The following is a 21,719-nucleotide window of genomic DNA, read 5'->3' as shown; positions in this document are numbered from 1 at the left end:
TGGGAACAGCATTTAGTCTCCTGGTTGGACAATTCTCTGCAGTGATGAGCCACCTGTGTCACCCCATCTTTAATGTGGACACACGGGGAGAAAAGTAGATCTTCCCTGAGGTCTTCCAGCATTGTCCCCTCAGTGGATCCAGCTGGCACTGGCCAGTCATCTAGGATGACTTTGCTGATACCTGCTTTGTGTTGCCTGTTCAGTGATAGAGAGCACACTTCGGAGTTGCAGCTGGTATCAGTTTCTTTGCTGGAAAACATACAATGTGGACATGTGACCCCAAACCTTCAACCAAAGCTACGTATCACAGTGGGAAAGTTATTTGACTAATTTATTATCGACTGACCTTGGGGTTGTTTTAGTTTCACAAAAAAAAATATCGATGTATAGAGCTAAACTAGCCCTGTTTGACTATCCTAGATCATATTTGCAGCCAAGACACATAGGTAGTCCAGCACTGAAAGGCCGGTGATTTCCCTGTGTGGTATAGTTTGGGTTTAAGTTAAATATTTAGTTGCTTTCTGCCCTGGACTTATTGTGTGTCTGTTGTTCAGTCTGCACTTAACTTGGAAATTAATAGCTGGGTTTCAAATCATCGATCTGGCTGGTTCTGGTTCTGTTGGTTTCTGCAGAAGATGTTTTTCCTTTGCTGTTTGCTTTCTGAGAGCTTTCCGAAACTTTGCCTTTAGTTTCCTTGGGTTGGTATTACTTTCTTTTGTTCTGCAGGTGTTCACGTTTTCCATTTCAGGTATTTTACTCAGTACCTACATAGAATGTCATTTAGTATTTATCGGTGCATTTTTAACACTACCATCTATTATAAAATAAAATAGAATAGATAAAATATTATACAATTATTTTTACCAAACAGATCTGTGAAGCTCTTGAACCTCCCGACCAGTCTCCGACCTCACAAAATGAAAAGTCTACTTGGTCAGAATGTGTCAACCAAAAGCCCCTTCATATATTCTCCAATTATCGCACACAGTCGTGGGGAAGAACGAAGTAAAAAAATAGGTAAGAATGTTTTGCAGTATTTTCCTTTCTTTTGTTGAATTAGAAAATCGTTCATGGTCAAGGAAAGCAAACTTGAACGCTGCTTTCTTGTATTTGAAATAATCAGCTTTTTAGCCTGAAGTCCTGAAAAGTCAAAGCTTTGTTCTCCATGGGGCAGTTTCAAATTCAAAAGAGGAGTCAAGTCTCAAAGATGATAAAACTGATTTTCAGAGGAGATAAACTGGTTTTATTTCCTTCTTAGATATATGAAAAATCAGGGAAAACTTAGTTCTGACAGTGTTTGGCAGCAGCCAGCTTAACCAGTTACCACGAGTGGTGCCCTGAGCTACAAGGGGAGCCAGATGAGAAGCACAGACAAAAGATTCAAATCCATGGGAAACTGGACTGTGCTAGTGCATCACCCTGAGAAGTATTTATTTATTAATTTTTGGCTATTTGTGTTAGACCACTGGGATTTTAAGATAGGTTTTCAGTTTATCTATTTCAGGAGAAAAAAAATATCCCATTGATATCCTATTATGATTTAACTTAAACTCAGAATGATGAACTCTCTGATTAGTCACTTAAAGGCAGTTCAGCAAAAATCAAAAAACCTTCTAAACAATGTTTAGAATACTAGAGTACTTTTCTGCTACAAGATTATTTCATTTATTCTAAAGCTCTTTGGTGCAGTAATTGCACTGTTGGAAGTAGATTACAAGTCTTGTTTCCAATCCTGGATTAAGTCACAAATATTGGTAGTTCTTTTTGTTGCTTTTGTGCATATCACACGTGAATAATCTTTAACATAAGCGTTAGTGTCAGCACAAAAAGGACTTGGAATAGAACTGATTGTAAAAACTTGAATACAGAAATTTGCAGAATGGTGTTTATCCTGATTTGGCTCCTTATGTTACTGGTTTCTGTACCGTGTAATCACCAAAAAATGGTAGAAAAATGGTACTTAGAAGTGTCATCAAGGTTTGTTAGATTTTCTGTATCGTGCTTTGAATTGTAAAATACTAAACATTCAGCGAGTCGTGGTCAGTAGTGGCTCCAACTAATTCTTCAAATGGGTAGGTCAGGAACAAGTTAGAGCAGAAGCTTTTGAGTAGGACCAGTGTGTGTTGTGGATCTCTGATGATTAAGATCATATCCCTCATCTTGAGAAAAACCCACACATTTTCTCTTTTTTTTTTTTATGATAACCTGTATTTTCAATTAAAATTGAAACATGAGGAATTAGGAGCTATGCGGAGGCATGGATTAATATCTGGTAGATTGGATGGACATGGTTTAGTGCTACTTTGCTGCAGTACTACTTCGATTGCAAAAGATAAAGGAGAAGGAAGTAAAAGATAAGAAATAAGAATTAAATAAAGACTAAGAAATTTTAAAAAATGTGTGGGGACATCTTAAAGTGTTTTCTCATGAAAGAAACATTTCTTTGGAAAATAGATTGTATTATTTCTCTTAGTTTGTTTAAAAATTGATCACAATTAAATTTTCAACATTTTATCTCTTTAGGTATACATTGTCCTGTTTTCTTTTTTTCTTTTTTTTTTCATTTAAATAAACCTTATTGCCAATCTTGTCAAACAGTTGCATTATGCAGTGTTCTGTTCCTTGATGGATCCAAAAGGACCTGCTTGTTCTTGAAGCGGTTCCAGTTCGGATTTGTTTATGTGCTGTGTGTACCATAGGAGTTTCACATTATCCAGGGGAGTTTCTCCTTTTAGGTTTTTATTTAGCCTAAGGATATGTTCGAGCTGCTTAGGATCCTGTAAAGCATTTGTCTTCTGAAGCACAGAACACGGCGCAGTCACTTAGAAAAACCTCTAATATTTCATGCAAAGTTTTGTGAACAAAAGAATATCCAAAACAAACCCAGATACTTCCTTTGCAAGAAGCTGAGGAATTTAATAAACTTTGAAACTAATGAGAATATTTTATTGGCACGTAACTTTAACTAAAGACAACAACAATAACAAATGAATTACATGGAAATATGTAAGCCATGTTTTGGTTAAATTATTGTTACAGCAAAGGAAGTCAAGTGCTGCCGACAAACCAAAGGGAAACAAACCCTTTAGAAAGTCTTGAGGAAACATTTTCAGCTTTCAGCTTGATAAGCCTTTCTGATTGGAAACAAGAAATGGGATAATTATATTCTTGTTAAATTGCTTTAATAGTTTGCTAGTCATAAGAACTAAACCTATTGATTTTTGACATAAAGTGTATTTTTGTTTTAAAGCACTGATAGTCTAAAGCAGTCTAAAGTCTAATATAGTAAATCCATTAGTAAATCTGGCAACTAATGCCATATCTATATTAGATGGTATAAATATAGCTTTTTACCTTGGATTATATAACCTGATTTTACCTTTCCTTTCAAAAACTTTTCCCCAAGGAAGCAATTCTGTAGCGTTGCCCTGGAATCTTTTACCTGGGGTAGCTCAATCTTCTGGAGAGGAAACCAGAGGCAGATAGTGAGATTTCCAGAAGTGAGAGTGTCTTTTTGGTGGTGGTAGGGGCTAGTCATGTTTTCCTGTGGGAATGAGAAGACTATATTTATTTCAGAGAAATTAATGGTTTGAATTTGCTTAGAGATACTGAGGTGAAATCAAGAGTTTCCAACATGTGTTTCTGGTAACTTGACTTGCTCAGAATCACTTTTTACCTGGCTGCGTTGAAAGCATTTTCAGAAATGACATTCCAGTCTTGTGGTAGTTCTTAATAACATGGAAATTAATTTAGAAGGACTGAAGTGCCTACTTCAGCTCCTACAAGGTGCATGTAGTCAACCATGATGGGGCTTCAGTGCTTAGATGCCTTCAAAGCTCCGTACATACCTCTGCAGAGGAGGGACTGGTTCTTCTGGGCACTGCAGAATCCATAAGACATTGGGGGCACAAATAAGCAATTAACTAAAAAGAAATTTGCTGAACCTCTCATACAATTGAGCTTTTGAATATTTTGTTTTAATCAGCAGGTTTGCTTTTCAGGTTTTTTAGTAATAGAACCTGTTAGCATCTCTGAATGTATGTTTTTAATTTCCTCTAGCATTAATTGGAGTTGAACATTTGCATTAAGTATATGTCCCTTGAGCTCTCTAATACTGCTTGCAAAGTGTAATCAGATAGTAAATGATTGTGAATATACAATTACAGTACAGACGGTTTCAACTGGAAATCACAGCCTTAATATTAGTAATTCTGTTTTTTTACTGGACACTTTCTAATATCCTAGTAAAAAAGTATTTTTAATGTATGTTAAGATCACTGAGTAAACTAGTAAAAGTTCATCCATGTATGTTACAGATTAGTTTATAATCACGATTTATTTAACAAATGCAGTTAAACCACCACTTGTCTATTTGGACTGCAGGTCCTCACCTTTTATGGAGCATCATGTTCAGTTTTAAGTCTGAACTTCAGGTGGATGTGGCTAACTGTGAGAAATTTGGAAGGTGGACAGGATCTTGTGGGCTGAAAAGATCATGAAATGCTGATGTACAATGCTTTTTCTGCATTGACCAGTTCCTCAGAACTTCTGTCTCTGCTGCTGATATGACTTCCATAAACTTCTTGACTTCAAAAAAAAAAGAAAATAATCAGAAGTTTAGACTTGGTGGGGTGAAGTGTCTTTGAAGTTGAACCTCTGTCACTTGTTAGTGAGATATAAATGAGAAGTACAGCTTATTACCGGACCTATTTATGTTCATTGTCTTCCTAAGTATTTTCACAAGTTACCAAATAACTTGCATTATTGCTTAAGTCTCCATTTTGTGAACCTCAGACAAATCTGTATCTGTAGATCCTGGTGTTATCTTTCCCTCCCACCGCCTCTCCCAAACTACTTACTATTTCCCAAAGCAAATTAGTGAGAGGAAACTAAGGTGGCACTTGCTGGTGAGCAGTTGTTTCCTTCTTAATTTAGAGTGATCTTTTATTTACTCTGTATCATCAACTACGTCTATATGGAGGCTTGTTTCTGTTATTTTTAATTTCCTTCTTCCAGTTGTGTTCATTCCTCATCTGGTTCCTTCTTATTTGAGTCTTAATTATCTAAGGCAATCTCTACTCTGTACCTAACTCCAAGTATGTAAGCCTTTAAGTGTTGAGCATTAAGGATGTGTTTAAGTATTGGTTTGAATTGGTGCCTGAGTTAATTTTCCAATATAAGGTTGTCCCAGTGGGATTTTGGAGCACTATTTCTGTATGAATGAAAACTTCTGGTCCTTTAACCCATTGCTTTGACTGTGATTTATAGCTTGTGTCCCACAGCGTGCTTGAATAGGACTTGGGCTGTGAAGATTATACAGAGATGGTAATTTAGAAAATCAAGATAATATAATGATCTGGCAGCTCAACTGATGCTACTTTTTTATAACGCTATGATTAGGTAATTCTTTCAATAATTCTTTGTTTCATGTAGATTTCCAGTGGGTCCAGGGAGATGTCTGTGAAGTTCAGTTGATGGTGTACAACCCTATGCCTTTTGAGCTCCGAGTAGAAAACATGGTATGTATCTTCCTAAGCCTCCCCTTTTAATTATGTTGTTTTAAATGAAAAATTTCTCAGTTAAACTTTTAAATATGGTTTTCTACAAATCAAATATTTAAAAAAAAAATCGTTTAAGCCAGTCTAACCTCAGTTTAACAGTGTGGTACTGTCAATTGCCTCAAATCTGTTGGTAATGAGGTATTGAAATGAAAATCTCTGCCACTCAGAGTGTTTAAATATTTTACTGCTACTGACCCGTAAATCAATTCTGTACCTTTCTGCATTGACTAGAACCCATGCTACATAATTTGCATATACTGGTTTTCAAGTAATAATTATGGACTGAAACCTAATAATTAGTGTATACTTGCTACTGTAATTTAAAAATCTTCGTTCATCCTAGCTTTTCAAATTCCCATTTTTACCACATTTTTTAAAAATTGAGGAATTAAAATACTTTGTTCTGAGAAGCTTTGTTTTTTAATAGAAGCTTCAGCTCATGGAGCTGCCGTTCCCAATAATAGGTGTTATTTGAAAACACCATAAGGTAAAACAGTCAGGAGGGAGGAAAAAAAAGGCTAAAGTACAGGAGATGATGGTAAGGTTAAAAGGATCAAGCCAAAGTCCTCTACTATTTCAGTCGACTGCTTGCAATGTATTCTGAAACCTTCATTTTTTTTTTCCCCCTCTTTACACCAACTATCAGGAATTTTTTTTTTTAAATTGTTATCCATTTAAAGGTTCAAAGTCCTCTAACTACCAAACTGCCTAATCTCCACTCGGTCCAGTGTTGTCCTTTATGTTAAATATTTTTACCTTTAATATTGCTTTTAAAACTAAATCCCTTCTCTTAGAGCCTGTTGTTCTGTTAGGCTAAGTGAATCGGTGTACATTTATTTGCCCTGCATTTTTATTTGGGTTTTTTTTTTTTTTTTATTGACTGGTCTCCTGCAGCGGCTGGTCAAACAATTTGACCTAAATTACAGATAATATGCCACATGTAATAAAGTGTTTTCCACGGGAAATGAACATGCCCAAAGGTTATGCTTATAGCATAATAAAAAGCACACTTGGAAGCTAACGTGCTGCTTTCTTCAGCAATGTTTTATCTAACCCTCACAGAAGTTTTCTGAATTGTTAGGAATTAATAGAAAAAGTAATTGTAAAGCTGTGCATCAGAAAGGAGACTATATAGGAATTAATTTATTTTAAGAACCTTGTGATTTATAGTCTAATTAGTAAGCAGTGATGTAATTATATATTTAAAAAAATGGTTTTTGATAATTTCTTTATTTCCTTAACAAGGAAATTTTTTGAGTGCTTTGCTTAAGAAGTCAGAATACAGTTATTTGCGTCGATGTGTGCTCCATCCATTCCCTGAGCAAATTAATTGTAGTAGTGTGAATACTTCTTTTTACTGTTAGCGTCATAAAGTTCTATCTTTGAATTAATACAGAATTTCAGTTTCATTGGTAAGCGTGAGAGGAAGCAGGCATGCAAACTAGCTACAAATAATTGAAGTGATTAACATAATTCTTTAGTCAGTGCTCCATAAATAGAGTGCTTTGAGAAATTCTGCTGTGTGCTAATGTCGTCTCGTTGGTAGAAATTAGTTGATTTTGCTTGATTTGTCCGTGGTATCAAGACTGTGGCCAGAAAGCTGAGGAAAATAATTATTGGCATTTGAGAGAAAACATCTTTAGAATTAAAGCAAATTTTCAGCTCCCTGTACAATAGAAATATCGACGTAGTGGTATCAGTCCAGCAGCATCACCAAGGTGCTGCACAGGCTGGAGCGTGTGACAGATCACAGAATGATGTGGGGTTGGAAGGGACCTCTGGAGATCATCTAGTCCAACCTCCTGCCAGAGTAGGTCCACCCAGAGCAGGTTGCACAGGAATGTGTCCAGGCAGGTTTGGAATGTCTCCAGAGACAGAGACTCCCCCACCTCTCTGGGCAGCCTCTGCCAGGGCTCTGCCACCCTCAAAGGGAAGAAGTTCCTCCTCATTTTTAGATGGAACTTCTTATGTTCCAGTTTCTGCCCATTCCTCTTGTCCTGCCCCAGGGCACCACTGAAAAAAGACTGGCCCCATCCTTCTGATGCTCACTTTTAAAGTATTTATATGTGTTGATCAGATCCCCCCTCAGCCTTCTCCAGACCAAAAAGACCCAAGTCTCTCAGTCTTTTCTCCCAAGAGAGATGTTCGAGGCCCCGCATCATCTTTGTAGCCCTCTGCTGTCCCCTCTCCAGCAGTTCCCTGTCCTTCTTGAACTGGGGAGCCCAGAACTGGACCCAGTGCTCCAGATGGGGCCTCACCAGGGCAGAACAGAGGGGCAGGATGACCTCCCTCCACCCGATGGCCAGGCTTTTCCTGATGCCCCCCAAGGATGCCATTGGCCTTCTTGGCCACAAGGGCACATTGTTGGCTCGTGGTCATCCTGTTGTCCCAGAGGACTCCCAGCTCTTTTTCCCCAGAGCTGCTCACTGGCACGTCAGCCCCCAACCTGGCCTGGTACATGGGGTTATTCCTCCCCAGGTGCAGCACCCTGTACTTCCCCTTAATGATGAGGTTCAAACTGTATCTCTTTGTTTTGGAGAAGAGAAAAATATTGGGGTAATTTCTTTCACTTTCCTTGCTCCCAAAATGGGAAGTTGCAGTGAAAAAGGAGCCAGGCTCTTCCCAGAGGTGCCCAGCGGAAGGGTGCGAGTCAGCGAGCATGTTGCAACACTGGAAAACTTACCTCATAAAAAAATTCCCTTTTCCCAATGATGAGGGTGATCATACACTGGAACTGGTTGCCCAGAGAGAAAGTGGCCTCTCCATCTCTAGAAATTTTCAAAACTTGAGTGTATAGAAGAATAAAAAACCTAAAAGACCATCAGAGTTGGCCCCGTTGTGAGCAGAGGGCTGGGCAAGAGGACCTTTAGTGTTTCCTTCCAGCTGAATCTGTTCTGATTTTCCAGTCTCATCTGTGAGCTTTCAAGAGCCCTGGAATGGTTATTATTTTTTCACAAGAATAAACATTTTTGTTTATATTTTAATAATTCAAAGTGGTGTTTAATATTTTAAGCTATTTTGTTTTATTATTAACGTACCCGTGCCTGCAGTCCCTGTGCCCCCTTGTTGTCTGATTTCTCATCATGTATCACATCCTTTCATATTATTTAGCCTCATAGAATCATTTTCATAGCAAGTGTATCCTTTTCTGTCATTTAGTGGCAGTTTCAGCTTGTCTGTCCCACAACATTATTCCATCTCTCTGGCTCAGCACCTTACCTTCACAGTCTGACTAATTGTTCAAGCTTGTTTCCAAGGACTGGCAGTCCTTGGACTTCTCCATTGCCTGATTTCTTTTGTTCTTTACCCTTTTCATGGTTCACCCTTCGTCAACATGTAACAAACTGCCCTGAAATCACAGAATCATAGAATAGTTTGGGTTGGAAGGCACCTTTAAAGGCCATCTAGTCCAGTCTCTGCTGCACTGAGCAGGGACATCTTCAACTAGATCAGGTTGCTCAGAGGCCTCCAACCTGGCCTTAAATGATTCCAGGGATGGGGCATTGCGTCTACCACCTCTCTGGGCAACCCGAGCCAGTGTTTCAACACCCTCAGAGTAAAAAATTTCTTCCTTATATCTGGTCTGAATCTCCCCTCTTCTAATTCAAAACCATTAGCACTTGTCCTGTTCCAACAGGCCCTGCTAAAAAGTTTCTCCCCGTGTTTCAGCCCCTTTAAGTGCTGAAAGGCCACAATAAGGTCTCCCCAGAGCCTTCTCTTCTCCAGGCTGAAGAACCCCAACTCTCTCAGCCTGTCCTTGCAGCAGAGGGGCCTCAGCCCTCGGGTCATCTTTGTGGCCTCCCTTGGATTCTCTCCAACAAGTCTATGTCCTTCTCATGCTGGGAGCTCCAGTACTGGACCCAGCACTGCAGGTGGGCTCTCACCAGAGCAGAGGGGCAGAATCCCCCCTTGCCCTGCTGGCTACGCTACCTTTGATGAAGCCCAAGATGTGGTTGGCTTTCTGGGCTGTGAGTGCACATTGCCAGCTCACGTTGAGCTTCTCATCCACCAACACCCCCAAGTCCTTCTTGGCAGGGCTGCTCTCATTCATCCCCCAGCCTGTGTTGATACTGGGGGTTGCCCTGACCCAGGTGCATGAGCCTGCACTTGTTGAATCTCATGAGGTTCATCTATAGTTTTTTCCTTTTTTCCAATTTTCCCCTTTTCCTAGTCTTTCAGTTTAGGATTTGGTGTCATGTCAGCTTCCTCGTTTCATTCATGTTGGAAGCATTGATCCAAGTTTTTATCATGATACTTTTCCTAATGTGTTATGTTTGTTATGGCTGGAAGTTGTGATGGAAAACAACAACTTAGTGTTGAGCACAAGTTGTTGAGGAGAATGTTTCCCCATGGAAAGGCTTCTCTAGCTGTTTTCATTATTTGAAGTATTCCTGCTAAGTATATGTAGTTTAATTGAGGTATGTTTAAGTAAAAGGAATTGAATTTTTTAGACTTGACATGAGGATGTGGCGACAAGACTTTGATCAGTGTTGCTCAGATGACAAGCCTTGCACTGTCTGAAAAGTTGATTTTTTTTTTTTTTTTGGTTCTTTTGTTTTATTGTTCTCAAAGCTCTTTGCCCATCTTTGTTGTTCTTGCTGTTTTTTCCCTGTCATGCATATTCATGACTTGGGACTCTATTTAGATACCTGTTCTTTTTGAGTGTCTCATTTCTATATTACTTTTCTGTATTTTTCTATTTCATGTTTTTCTTTTGTCCATATAGTTAGAAGGCTGATCCAATGAAAGGTGCAATAGTGTTTGTGAAATGACAAAAGGAAATGTTGAATTATGGGATGTGGAGGTGCTGAGGTCCAACAGCTGTGTGTTTTGGTCTATAAAGCGAAAGAGCAGAGATTCAAGGGGTGATCAGAGAAAAGTGCTTTAATAAAACTTAGCAGGTACCGTAAATCAACAGAGAGACAAAAATGAGCCTCAGTAGATTTGACTGCAATGGATTAGAATATTTTTGCTCTCCTAGTGGTGGAGCCCAAGTTAACAGGAGATAAGATGTTCAGCTGTAATAAGTGTATATACCACTTGAGATTTTTTTTTTTTTTTTTTTTTCCTCAGGAATATTGATTTCTGTGTAGATTTGTAGTGATGGGAATCACAGAATCACAGAATGGTTAGAGTTGGAAGGGACCTTTAGGATCATCAGGTTCCAACCCCCCTGCCCCGGGCAGGGACACCTCCCACCAGAGCAGGTTGCTCCAAGCCCCATCCAGCCTGGTCTTGAACCCCTCCAGGGATGGGGCAGCCACAGCTTCTCTGGGCAACCTGTTCCAGTGTCTCACCACCCTCACAGTGAAAAATTCCTTCCTTAAATCTAATCTAAATCTCCCCTCTTTCAGTTTGAAGCCATTCCCCCTTGTCCTATCACTACATGCCCTTGTAAAAAGTCCTTCCCCATTTCTCCTGTAGGGCCCCCTTTAAGGACTGGAAGACCACTGTAAGGTCTCCCTGGAGCCTTCTCCAGGCTGAACAACCCCAACTCTCTCAGCCTGTCCTCACAGCAGAGGTGCACCAGCCCTCCTGGCCTCCAGATATTTTGCAGTAACTAAGCCTGTTTTTTTGTCCAGCAAAAAAAAAGACCTTCAGAACTTCAGAATTCAGGAAATCTCTGATGGATTTATTTTGAAACTTGGGACAAATGTTTAAAGCAGTAGATCAGGTACAGTCTAGTGAGATTTACTATTAAAATAAAATGCAGGTGAAGATGCAGTGCAAATTGTATTGTCCTCTAAGATTTTAACTACTTTTTCTTCTTTGTTTCTCAAGGCTCATATTAAAGGCAAACAAAAAAAAAAGCTGAAAAATTTGGAGGCAGTTTTATTTATTGAGGGAAATCTTTTTTTCTGCACTTACTGTAGAAAATATAGCCGTGGTTCCAAGAAGGCTAAAATATATACAGAGCCTTGTAAACTGTAACAAATTAGTATGGGGAAACTAACAAATACTACCCCTAAATATGGGGGTAATGTAATTTATAGTATTAAAAGCTCATTATTCAAAAAGAAAGTCTTTGTTCTATAGTTCTGTTTGGAGCATATTGTTATTTGAAGACATTTAAATATGGTGCTTTGATTAATGGTGGTATAAGAATGGCTGCTAATTTTCCTTTTTTTAATTTGTAAACTTTAAAACTGTGCTATTAACCAAGAGCTCTATATTGGTTTAAAAATACCGTCTAAAATTTTGATCAATCTTGATGTATCATCAGTCCCACAACTTGGCTTACGAGCATTTAAATGTTTCCATGAACTGCCCTTTAGTGTGTTCACTTCTTTATATTATTCATCCCATCTTGAAAGAATATTTACTTACTGATAGTTTATGTTTAATTGAAGCTATATTGGGCAAGAATGTACACAAAAAAGGTGAGGGAGGAGAAGGATAAAAATGGTTGTGGTTGGTGGTTTTTAGCCCCAAGATAATATTATTAGAAATAGTAGGGAAAATTTCCTTTTAAATAAATATTTGACAGTTTTTGTGTAAAGTATTTGACAACATCGTATGAAGTATGTTCAGCCTGAAAACTAACTTTGATGGCGGTGTTGCTTTAACAAAAAGAATGATTGCATTTCAGGACTGGTGAGTAAAGCCTTAAAAAAAGCAGTTCCAGACGCACGTTGTTTTAACAGCATCCCCAAATGATACCATTTACGTACAAGTAGTTCTGTTTCTCTACAACTAAATGGAGGTTTGGAGTGATTGAAAGACACGCTGTCATAATAGCACACACATTCACCCCAAGACAATTTAAATTGTTTTATGAGAAGACAAGGAAATATAAAACTGGGATGTTTTTGTGTGATTCAAATATACTTGTACATGGGTAAACTTTTCCTATAAGGTCAGAAAGAACAATTTTTACTGAATAGTATTACTTCAAAGAAGGTATAAGACTCAAGTGAAAAAAAACATTTTAACACTTCCTTTTTTTTTGTTTGTTTCTGATATATTTAGGTAAAGGATATGACAGGAAGGTCCCTTCCAACCCAACACATTCTGTGATTCTACTTCAGCCTTGATGTAGTTGTCACTGTTAATCGAAAACATTTTTTTAAGCACCAGAGGGCAATATTGGGCAAATATTGCTGAATTCTGCTCTCCGGCAAATAGCAATATTAAAAATGGCTTTCAGACATTCTAGATCTGTCATTTTCTCTTAAAATTTACTTGTGAGGGTTAAGTTTTAAGGGGAAGTATCTTGATTTCAGTTCTTGTCTGGAACTCTGAAGCCTAGCTGAGGTTTGTATTAAGTTTTTTTCATTTTTGGTGAGTTTTTAAGCTTAATATTTTTCCTTTTAGAAACTTGAAGTTTTATTGAATAGTAAAACTAACGAGAGTTTTACTCTCATGAGAGTAAAATGAGAGAAAGGAATGCTGTATTCTCCTTTGTGTGATAATACACTTGAGGTGTTTTAATTTCTAGTCCAGGCACAGTGTACGCTTAATGCAGGTGTTTTGGTGTCTGTGTTGCATTTGTTCTCTAGAAAATCTTTTCATTTCTGTGGGTTTTTGTTAAGAAGTAGACTGAGAATGCATTTTTAATGGATTATAAGAAAAATACATTGTGCTGAGGACTTTACCTTGCTTTAGCAGTTTCCAGTGATCAACATGCTGTGTTTGTGATTGGCATGATGCAAGGTTTTCATTTCGATCTAATTTCAGGGGTTAGTGAACAATATACACTGGATATAGCAAATTTTTTATTTTATTTATTTATTTTATTATTAAATCATTTTAGTAGCAATTTCTTTTAATAGTAACTCTTCCTTCTTGTCCGTAAGCACATGCATATTTTGGGTGATTGTACTCCAGATACATTCACATTCCTTTGTATCTATTACTCTCTCTGTTTATCTTGATTTTTGTCTGGATTTTATCTGCTGTTAACATACTCACTTTAAATCCTTCGGCGAAGAAAATGCTTTCTCTGTCAGCTGGGTTGTGATCATTGCTTTTCCTGAGCTTTGACCATTAGCCTTTAAAAATTTTACCCTTGATTTATTTAATTTTTCTCAGTTCATTTCCCTGTTTCCCTCCCCCACGGTTGTGATCTTTAGTTTCTTCAGGGTTATTTGGCTCTTGTCTATTCCAGGCCTTAATTCCCTGCAATGAGGGAACTCATAGATGAAAACTCCTGACATCCAGCTTGATTAAAAATGTGAAGTAGAGGAGTAAGAACATGGGGAAAAAAAGCTGTATTTACTCATTGCTTCCCTCTCCCTCTTTGCCCCAAGGAAAACTGGTCTAATTAGGACAATGTCTTAATGAAGAGCTTCCCATATTTCAGAGAAATCGCCTGACTATGGCTTTGCAATGGCATTGTAATTTCTTAGTGGTTTGTATATGTTTATAGGCACTTGATAGACTGCCTAATTTGGGGAGTTAGCTGGGAATGGAGAAGTAATGATATGTGTTAATTGTTACAAGGTAAGTTCAGTGTAGTATTAGGAGAAAGTTTGAACTGGGAGGGCTTTCCAGCTTAACCGCTGTGGTAGGTTCACCTAAAGCTCTCTTAGAGACTGCTGCTGAGGGAAATTCCAAAACTCCCTGGCTGAGCATGGTGGGAATAGCTAATATGGAGTTGGTGCTGCTTCAGAGTAGGGAGATGGGCTAGATAATATTTACAGGTCTTTCTCAGTTCTGTTTATTTACATTTGCTATCGCTGATGCTAAATGGGACATTGGAGAGGGTTTTTTTGTCATTGATTTTTTAGGACTTACTTTCATCCAAGGATTTAATTTAGTTGAGGTGCATCCTGAATAATTCAAATATATTTGAATATTTGGCCAAATGATAGTACAGTGCATTTTGGGACTGAAATAATCTTACAAAGCATTCTGTGCCTGTCTTAAAAGTGAGTTTTGGAGTGTGTACGGGTCACCTTTTGTTTATGTTCTAAGATTTGCTTCAGGCAGAGCAAACAAGGAGAATGATTATGATGAAGGCTGAGGCTTAGTCAATATTAAAGTGCGAATGTTCATCCCATTTCTGCGTGGTGAATCCCACTGGAAGGATTCCTGTTCAGTCACATGCAAACAATTACGTTGCATCGTATCTAAAATTAGTTTGTGTTGGCTAATTATTGTAGTAATTATTTTGTTCTCCTTATTCTGGAATACTGTAAGGAATATTTCAGCAAGAGTGCAAACGAGGCCTGTTTTAAGCTTCCAGCTACGTAAAAACTTGAAAAGTAGTGACTGAGCTTGAGTTTCTGAAGTGGGAATCAAAAAGCATCAGTGCTCTGATACCCCGGGTGGGGGATGTATAGGAAGATGGAATTAGTTTTTACTTAGTTCTTTGTGAATTGTTTCTGACGACAGCAGTCTCCATGTGAAACTGGGGAAAACTACAATTTGGTAGAAATGAGTGTTTGACACACTATTTTCTTAGAACTCAAATGAAACAGTGGAATAGAATTTTGTGCAATATTAGAGCAAAATGGAGCTCTCTAGTGCACCTTTCCACAAAGCAAGAAGGGTTTTGGTTGAATTAGGTGTTGTCTCAGCAATGTCTTGTCTAGAAGGAAGTAATTGCTGGAATGAAGGATTTTTTGGCTTTTGGGTATATTATCATCTTGATGACTTCAGATCTTCCGTAGAAGAGACATCAGGAACCTGACAGACCTGTTCAGTTTGCTTTCTTAAGCTTCTGGTGTGATTAGAACTTTACTGTTAAAAATCTTAGGTTCAAAGCATTTATTTAGCTGTTACCTAGCATATACATAAAAGATAGTTGTTTGTGAATTTACCAGAAGGCACACAGAGGGAAGATATTCTGATAATGGCTTTTAATTTTGCTCAGTTTTTCACTGCTGCTGGGTTGGTTTTAGTTAATATCTAGGAATTGCTTGAGGAGGACTCGCTGCTGGTTAGTCCCAATGCAAATCAGACCATTAAAACTTAATGGACATGATGGACATGACAAGTCAAGTTTCAACCATTGGCCGGGTAATTCCGATGGTGCCGTTTGCATTTCTTTAAGTACTTGTTATATGAGTATCAATTTTCCTAATTTCTAATTGAGAATTAGAAGCCTAAGAGGGTTAGTCTGCTGTTTACAGCTGACATGAGCATTAGAGGTGCACCGTTCAAAAACCCATTGAATTAAAACCAAAGCAATCGTAGCTGTTTTCAAAGGAGGGCAATGCTGGTATTCTGGCACTGTGCACGTAATGTTGCTGCTTCTTAAAGTCCTTGTTCAGTCTTCAGTCTCTTTGTGATTTTTCCCTGGCTCAAAACAAGTGTTTTCATTTGTTTTTACAAAAATAGTACCTGTCTTTTCCATAGAGCTTTGAGTTATGTGAAGCATCCTCATGCAATTAAGGCTCAATCCAGTTGATGGAATTATTTGGATGGCATCTTTTAAAAAAAAAATAATATATATATATATATAAATCTATGTATATAGAATGGCAGCTGGTAACTTAGAATCATGTGCTTTACAACATGAAATTTCCTGCTTGTAACAATACATTCTGTGTTCAAGCAACTTAAATTCATTAACTGAGCTTAAAAAACCTCCCAGTCTACTAAGGACAATAATGCTGCAATTAAAAGTTTGTTAATTTTTTTTTTCTTTAATTTCTTACTTTGTCCCATGTTTAAAATATAGGATGCTATGAGATTTCTCTGTCGCACACTAGGAGAGTAAATTATGCAGTCTAACTGCAGACATCTAGGCTTAATAGAGGGTTAATTTAGCAAACTTAATGTCTTAATCCAGCTCATTGAGATGTTTAAGTTGGATAGTAAAGCTAGACTTGCTCTACTATCTGTAAATACTAACCTTTTTTTCTTCCCATAGATAAATATTTTCTGGCCAGGAACTTTAATTAAATCTAAGCAAGAGCTGCTATTGATGTTTGATTTCCACTGTCCAATATACAAGCAAATATATGAGTAAGGTCACAGGGACAATTAAATATAGGTACAAAACAAGAGCACGCAGATTATATTGCTCATTCTTTTTATTCTGCTTGGGTATAAATTTTTATTAGTTCTTCATATATCGCTCTCACCTCAGATCCTGAAATACATTTAACTGTTGAATAAAAATCTTGCCATAATTCTAGATACATGCTTCACTCACCAGAGCTTAAAGTAACTGCTCTTGGAAGAAATTGTAGAAGTTTGGGTGTCGTAATGCAAGGGATTAAAATATAAGTATATATCATAAAAATGTAAGCATATATCATAAATGGATTTATTTCTGTAATATGACTTTTTCAGGGTCTTTTGACGACAGGAGTAGAATTTGAATCTCTTCCTGCAGCTCTTTCGCTACCTGCAGAATCTGGTCTCTACCCGGTAACTCTCGTTGGGGTTCCTCAAACAACTGGACAGATCACTGTCAATGGTAAGGGGTGTCTTCAGTCATGCTCTTCCTAGCAAAACAACCATGTGCTTTACATCTCTGTGGATCGCATAAATCTGTAGGACACATTTTAAATTGATGTCCTTTATATATTTGCTCTGAATTATCGTCAGTAAAAGAAAAAAACAAACCAAAACAAATCTGTTTTCCATACTAGACTTCATCAAAAACATAGCCTGATAAATCACTCGGTTGCACCAGCAGTAATGAACACATATTTACAATATCTCATGTATGAAAAGAAAAGGATAATGAACCCCAACTCCCCTTTACCAACGCTCCCATTTGGAAAGCTTCTGAGGAAGGATTGCTTCAACTTTTCCATGAGAATGCAGAAGATAATAGTGCAGTTCCTTTTTCTTAATTAATTGTGTTCCTGAAAGATTACAGAAATTTTTGCAGATTGCTTCTGTAGAAACAATTTAGCTAATATGTGTAGTCTGTTGCAGTCGAGATACCGTTTCATTAATAAGCCTAAATAAAATTCTGTTGGTAGTAAGTAAAGAGAATTAAAGAGCTTTTGTAGAAGACGAGCAGATCGGTCTCCTAGAAAAAGGAGATACATGTGAAGATAGATTCAACACGTAGTAGGACTGAATCATCTTACCAACACACAGTTTTAGGTACATGTTCCTGGAATACAGAGTTACAGGGGAAAAAAAATGCTTTAATAAAGCTAAACACCAAAAGAAGATGGCTTTGAACTTGAAGAATCTCTGTTCTCACTGAGTTTTTCTTAAGTGCTTTTCTGTGTGCTCATAAAATGATTCTTCATTTGATTTTTTTTTTTTTCTTACAAGAAACTATTTCTGTAAATAGAGAATAACATCAAAGCATTGAGAACATTTGTGCTGTAGTTGTCTGCTTTTAGTTTCACATACTAAAAATGTATTGCAAGTAGAGGAGTTGATTTCAGCACTTGGCGGCTGTTTGTGTGTCGATGTATCAAATTTTCCTTCAGATGGAACTTGTATCTCTTGCCTGGTAAGGAACAAGTACAGGTACTTTCCTACTAAATTGAACTTTTCGAGCATAAACTCTGGTCTTTTATGTCTCTGTGTGTGTATACATATACACTTTTTTATTTTCCTGATTTATTTCCTTTAGGATTAATTTCCTTTAGGATCCTTAGCATGTGGATACAGTTGAGACTCTTCCCTATAAACGTTTTTTTGAGGAAATAGGGAACTGTTATCATATGTTGAAGGGTAACAAGTTTTCTGTGCACCAGTGGATTAGGTGATGTGGTGTAAAATGGTAGTCTCTATACTATGAGTTGTGATGTTGATCTTGTTAAGGATTCTACAGCTTAATATAACGCGTGATAGAAATCATGGACTCCTTTTAATTTTTTTTTAAATTTTACGTGTCACAGATACAAAGGCATATATGTGTGTTGTTTGTATGTTGTTGTGTAGTTGTAAACATTGTTATTTAGGGGGTTTGAAAACCTTTTACATACTGTGTCCTGAGAAGATTCCCTTGTGGAGAACGTGGTGGTTTGGGTAGCGGAAATACCAGCAAGATCTGACTAGTAAACTTCCTACTTTTACACCTTTCAGAGAATAGAAAAATTTATAACATACTGGTGTTTTCTTCTGTAAATCAGGTTACCATACTTCAGTTTTTGGAGTCTTCAGTGATTGCCTCCTGGACAACCTGCCAGGAGTGAAGACCAATGGCTGTACTGTTGAAGTCATCCCAGCTTTGCCGAGGCTGCAGATCAGTACCTCCCTTCCAAGGTGAGAAACTCAATTAAAAGATTATTTTATTCGGTTGTATTTAAGCGTTAGTCATATGCTTAATAAAACCTCCTTCATCTCAGTATAATAATAATCAGCACTTTAGTAAAATAAGATGTAAACTATGTCTTTACAATTTACTTCGGAATATAAATCTTAAGTTTTTTGTTTTACTGCTTGAAGCCTGGGAATTTCATAGAAAATATTTTGCCTTTTAATTAACTGAGGGAGTGTAATGGTTATTCATTATTAAAGTCATACTTTTAAAAGAATAAATCCTTTAAAGGCTAAATGTTCATAAAATCTTTGAGGTAAAGATGTAATCCGTGGAATAGTGTAGGTTGGAAAGGCACCTCTGGAGGTCATCTGGCCAGCTTTGAAAAGTGATATGACTTAAATGTTCAATCAGGTTGCCCAGGGCTTGATCTACTTAAATTTTAATTATCTCCATGGATGGAGTTTCCATCACCTCTGTGGGCAATCAGTTCCAATCTCTGACCACACTCAAAGGAGCAAAAATCAATTTTTTTTTTTTTTTTTTTTTTTAAATCGAACAAACCCAGCTCTTTAAACTTGCCCTTGTATGTGTCTTGAGCCCTACTCTCCTGATAATTTCGATAACCCTCTTCTGGATTTGCTGCAATATATCAGTATTTCCATTGTTCAGGAGGGGCCCAAACTTGATACCATGCTACAGAAGCAATATGTTTAACATGTAAAGGAAGAATCAACTAAAATCACTTCCTTATACACTCACCAAAAAGGACACAGTAGTAGTGTGGGGTTTTTGTAGGTTTTTTTTAGCTTTTTTTCCATGAAGACTGTGGCTGACTAATTCCATGATTTTAGAAAGAGCTGGTAAGACACTGATTTAGTTCAATTTTTGGAACTTTTCAAGGTTCAAGAGCATTCACATACTAAGCTGCACGTTGATCGTTATATGTCAGTCTTGCCAGCCATCTGTGTTTGCAAATAGATGTAAAAGTACAGAATTTCAGTTATCCTTTTTTTTTTTTGTTTGGTTTGTTGTTTTTCTTTTTTTAATATTCCTTTTTAGCTATGGATCAGAAAACAACCAGTTGTTACTTACTGCCTTGGTAGCTCAAGCTCCACAGGGATTGTTCGATCCATTGGAAGATCTCAGCTCTGTTTATCATAAAATCATAGAATGGTTAGAGTTGGAAGGGACCTTCACGATCATTGAGTTCCAACCCCCTGCCATGAGCAGGGACACCTCCTACTCAAAGCCCCATCCAGTCTGGCCTTCAACACCTCCAGGGATGGGGCATCCACAGCTTCTCAGGGCAACCTGTTCCAGTGTCTCACCACCCTCACAGAAAGAATTTCTTTCTAGTATCTAATCTAAATCTCCCCTCTTTCAGTTTAAAAGCAGTACGTCTCGTCCTGTCACTACATTCCCTGATAGAGTCCCTTCTCTTCTTTCCTCTGTGCCCCTTTTAGATACTGGAAGGTCTCCCTGGAGCCTTCTCTTCTCCAGGCTGAACAACCCCAGCTCTCTCAACCTGGTTTCATAGGAGTTTATGATCCTTAGTAGGATGATCATCAGTGTCATATGTGACAAAGAGACATATAAGTGTGTATATATACATAATTTTTTTCTGGTTGTGTTCTTCAGCAGGATTTACTTCGTAAAGCAAAAGAACCAGTTTTGTTCTGATTTTTTTGCACTGAATTCTGCTTTTCTAATGTGAAATTGGCTGTGTTGATGGCATTGTGTTACAAAGATATAAAAGTAATATCCTGATGAAGACAGCAAAATAATAAAATGCTGCAATTGAGTTTCATTTTAGTAAATTCCCTATATAAAAATTCTGCTAGATCCAGCGTCTGTGTGGTTTAGCTGTAATCAAAATTAATATTGGCTAACCAAAGTTATGCATATATTAATGAACACAATGGGTTTGATATACAAAGTGAATTGCAAATATTCTTAAATGAGCATAATGTCTGCTCTTTTTGGATACATGCTCAGCTGATAATGTGGAACAGTAACAAGATTTTCTTTGTATATTGCTGTATATTTACATTTTCACTGGTGTTAAATTTACTGTTAGTTTCTTCGGATGCTTTAGTTTCAGTCGTCAGTCTCAGCTCCTGTGACATCCTGGGAATTCGGGTGTGCTCCTGGCTACCTCGCCGTGTGCCAGAGAGCTCCCTGTTTTCCACCACTTACTCCTCCTTCTCCCAGCTTCTATGATCCCAGAAATTTGCCTCCTGCAACTCCTGTCAACAGTGTTTTATCCTTTGGCTCCAGAGGATGATGTAGTTCTAAAAGGCATGGTGAAGAAATAAAAGAAAAAACATAATGTACAGACAGCAGGATGAAATCTGAATCTGGTTTCTCTCCTTGCATCTTCCTGATTTGCTTTGCATTTACATTTACCTTGACACCCATCTTGCCAGCATTTGATGTTGGGCTCTATTCTTGAGAGAGTCTTTTCCTGACACAGCACATGAGTTTTTGTAGCTGATTATCTTTGGAACCTTCTACAGGACCTGAGATGATTTTTCTTAATTTTTCACCAAATTTTTTAATTTTAAAGAATTGGAGAAAATTTTGATATTGTATTTATTGCCTTGCTTTTTTGTAGGTCAAATTGCTGTTATGTAGGAAAAGTTTTCTTTGAAAGATCAAAGATCTTTCAGCTGTTGATAATTTTTTTAAGAGTTGATTGATCTAATAGTAATTTTGGGGTGATTGGCAAGAATAATTCCAGGCCTTTCTAGTCATATCATAATGTCTTGTTAGAACTGTAAATAATTATTTTTTTAAGGTCTGTGTTATGGAAGGTCAATTAAAAAAGCTCAATTTTAGCAGAAGCTGTAATAGAATTATAGAATTGTCTAGGTAGGAAAAGACCCTTAGGATCATGGAGTCCAACTGTACATGTACCACTGCCAAGTTCACCACTAAACCAAATCCTTCAGCCCCACATCTACACGTCTTTTAAAGCCCCCCAGGGTGACTCAACCACTTCCCTGGGCAGCCTGTTCCGAGGCTTAATA

General features: G+C 37.6%; 1 protein-coding gene across 4 annotated transcripts in view; it reads left to right on the top strand.

Annotated features, from left to right (window-relative positions):
* TRAPPC9 (trafficking protein particle complex 9) overlaps positions 1-21,719 on the top strand; it is a 494,648-nt gene that overhangs the window by 42,829 nt on the left and 430,100 nt on the right. For all 4 annotated transcript variants that reach the window (XM_014965614.1, XM_014965611.1, XM_014965613.1 and 1 more), the window contains 4 exons: positions 872-1,017; positions 5,434-5,519; positions 16,806-16,932; positions 18,560-18,692. In XM_014965614.1, coding sequence (XP_014821100.1) covers positions 872-1,017; positions 5,434-5,519; positions 16,806-16,932; positions 18,560-18,692 — 492 coding nt within the window. The remainder of the gene's footprint in view (positions 1-871; positions 1,018-5,433; positions 5,520-16,805; positions 16,933-18,559; positions 18,693-21,719) is intronic.

This window comes from Calidris pugnax, unplaced genomic scaffold (genome assembly GCF_001431845.1).
Source record: "Calidris pugnax isolate Ruff unplaced genomic scaffold, ASM143184v1 scaffold41, whole genome shotgun sequence".
NCBI classification, from domain to species: domain Eukaryota; kingdom Metazoa; phylum Chordata; class Aves; order Charadriiformes; family Scolopacidae; genus Calidris; species Calidris pugnax.
This window is presented reverse-complemented; position numbering and strand designations above follow the sequence as displayed.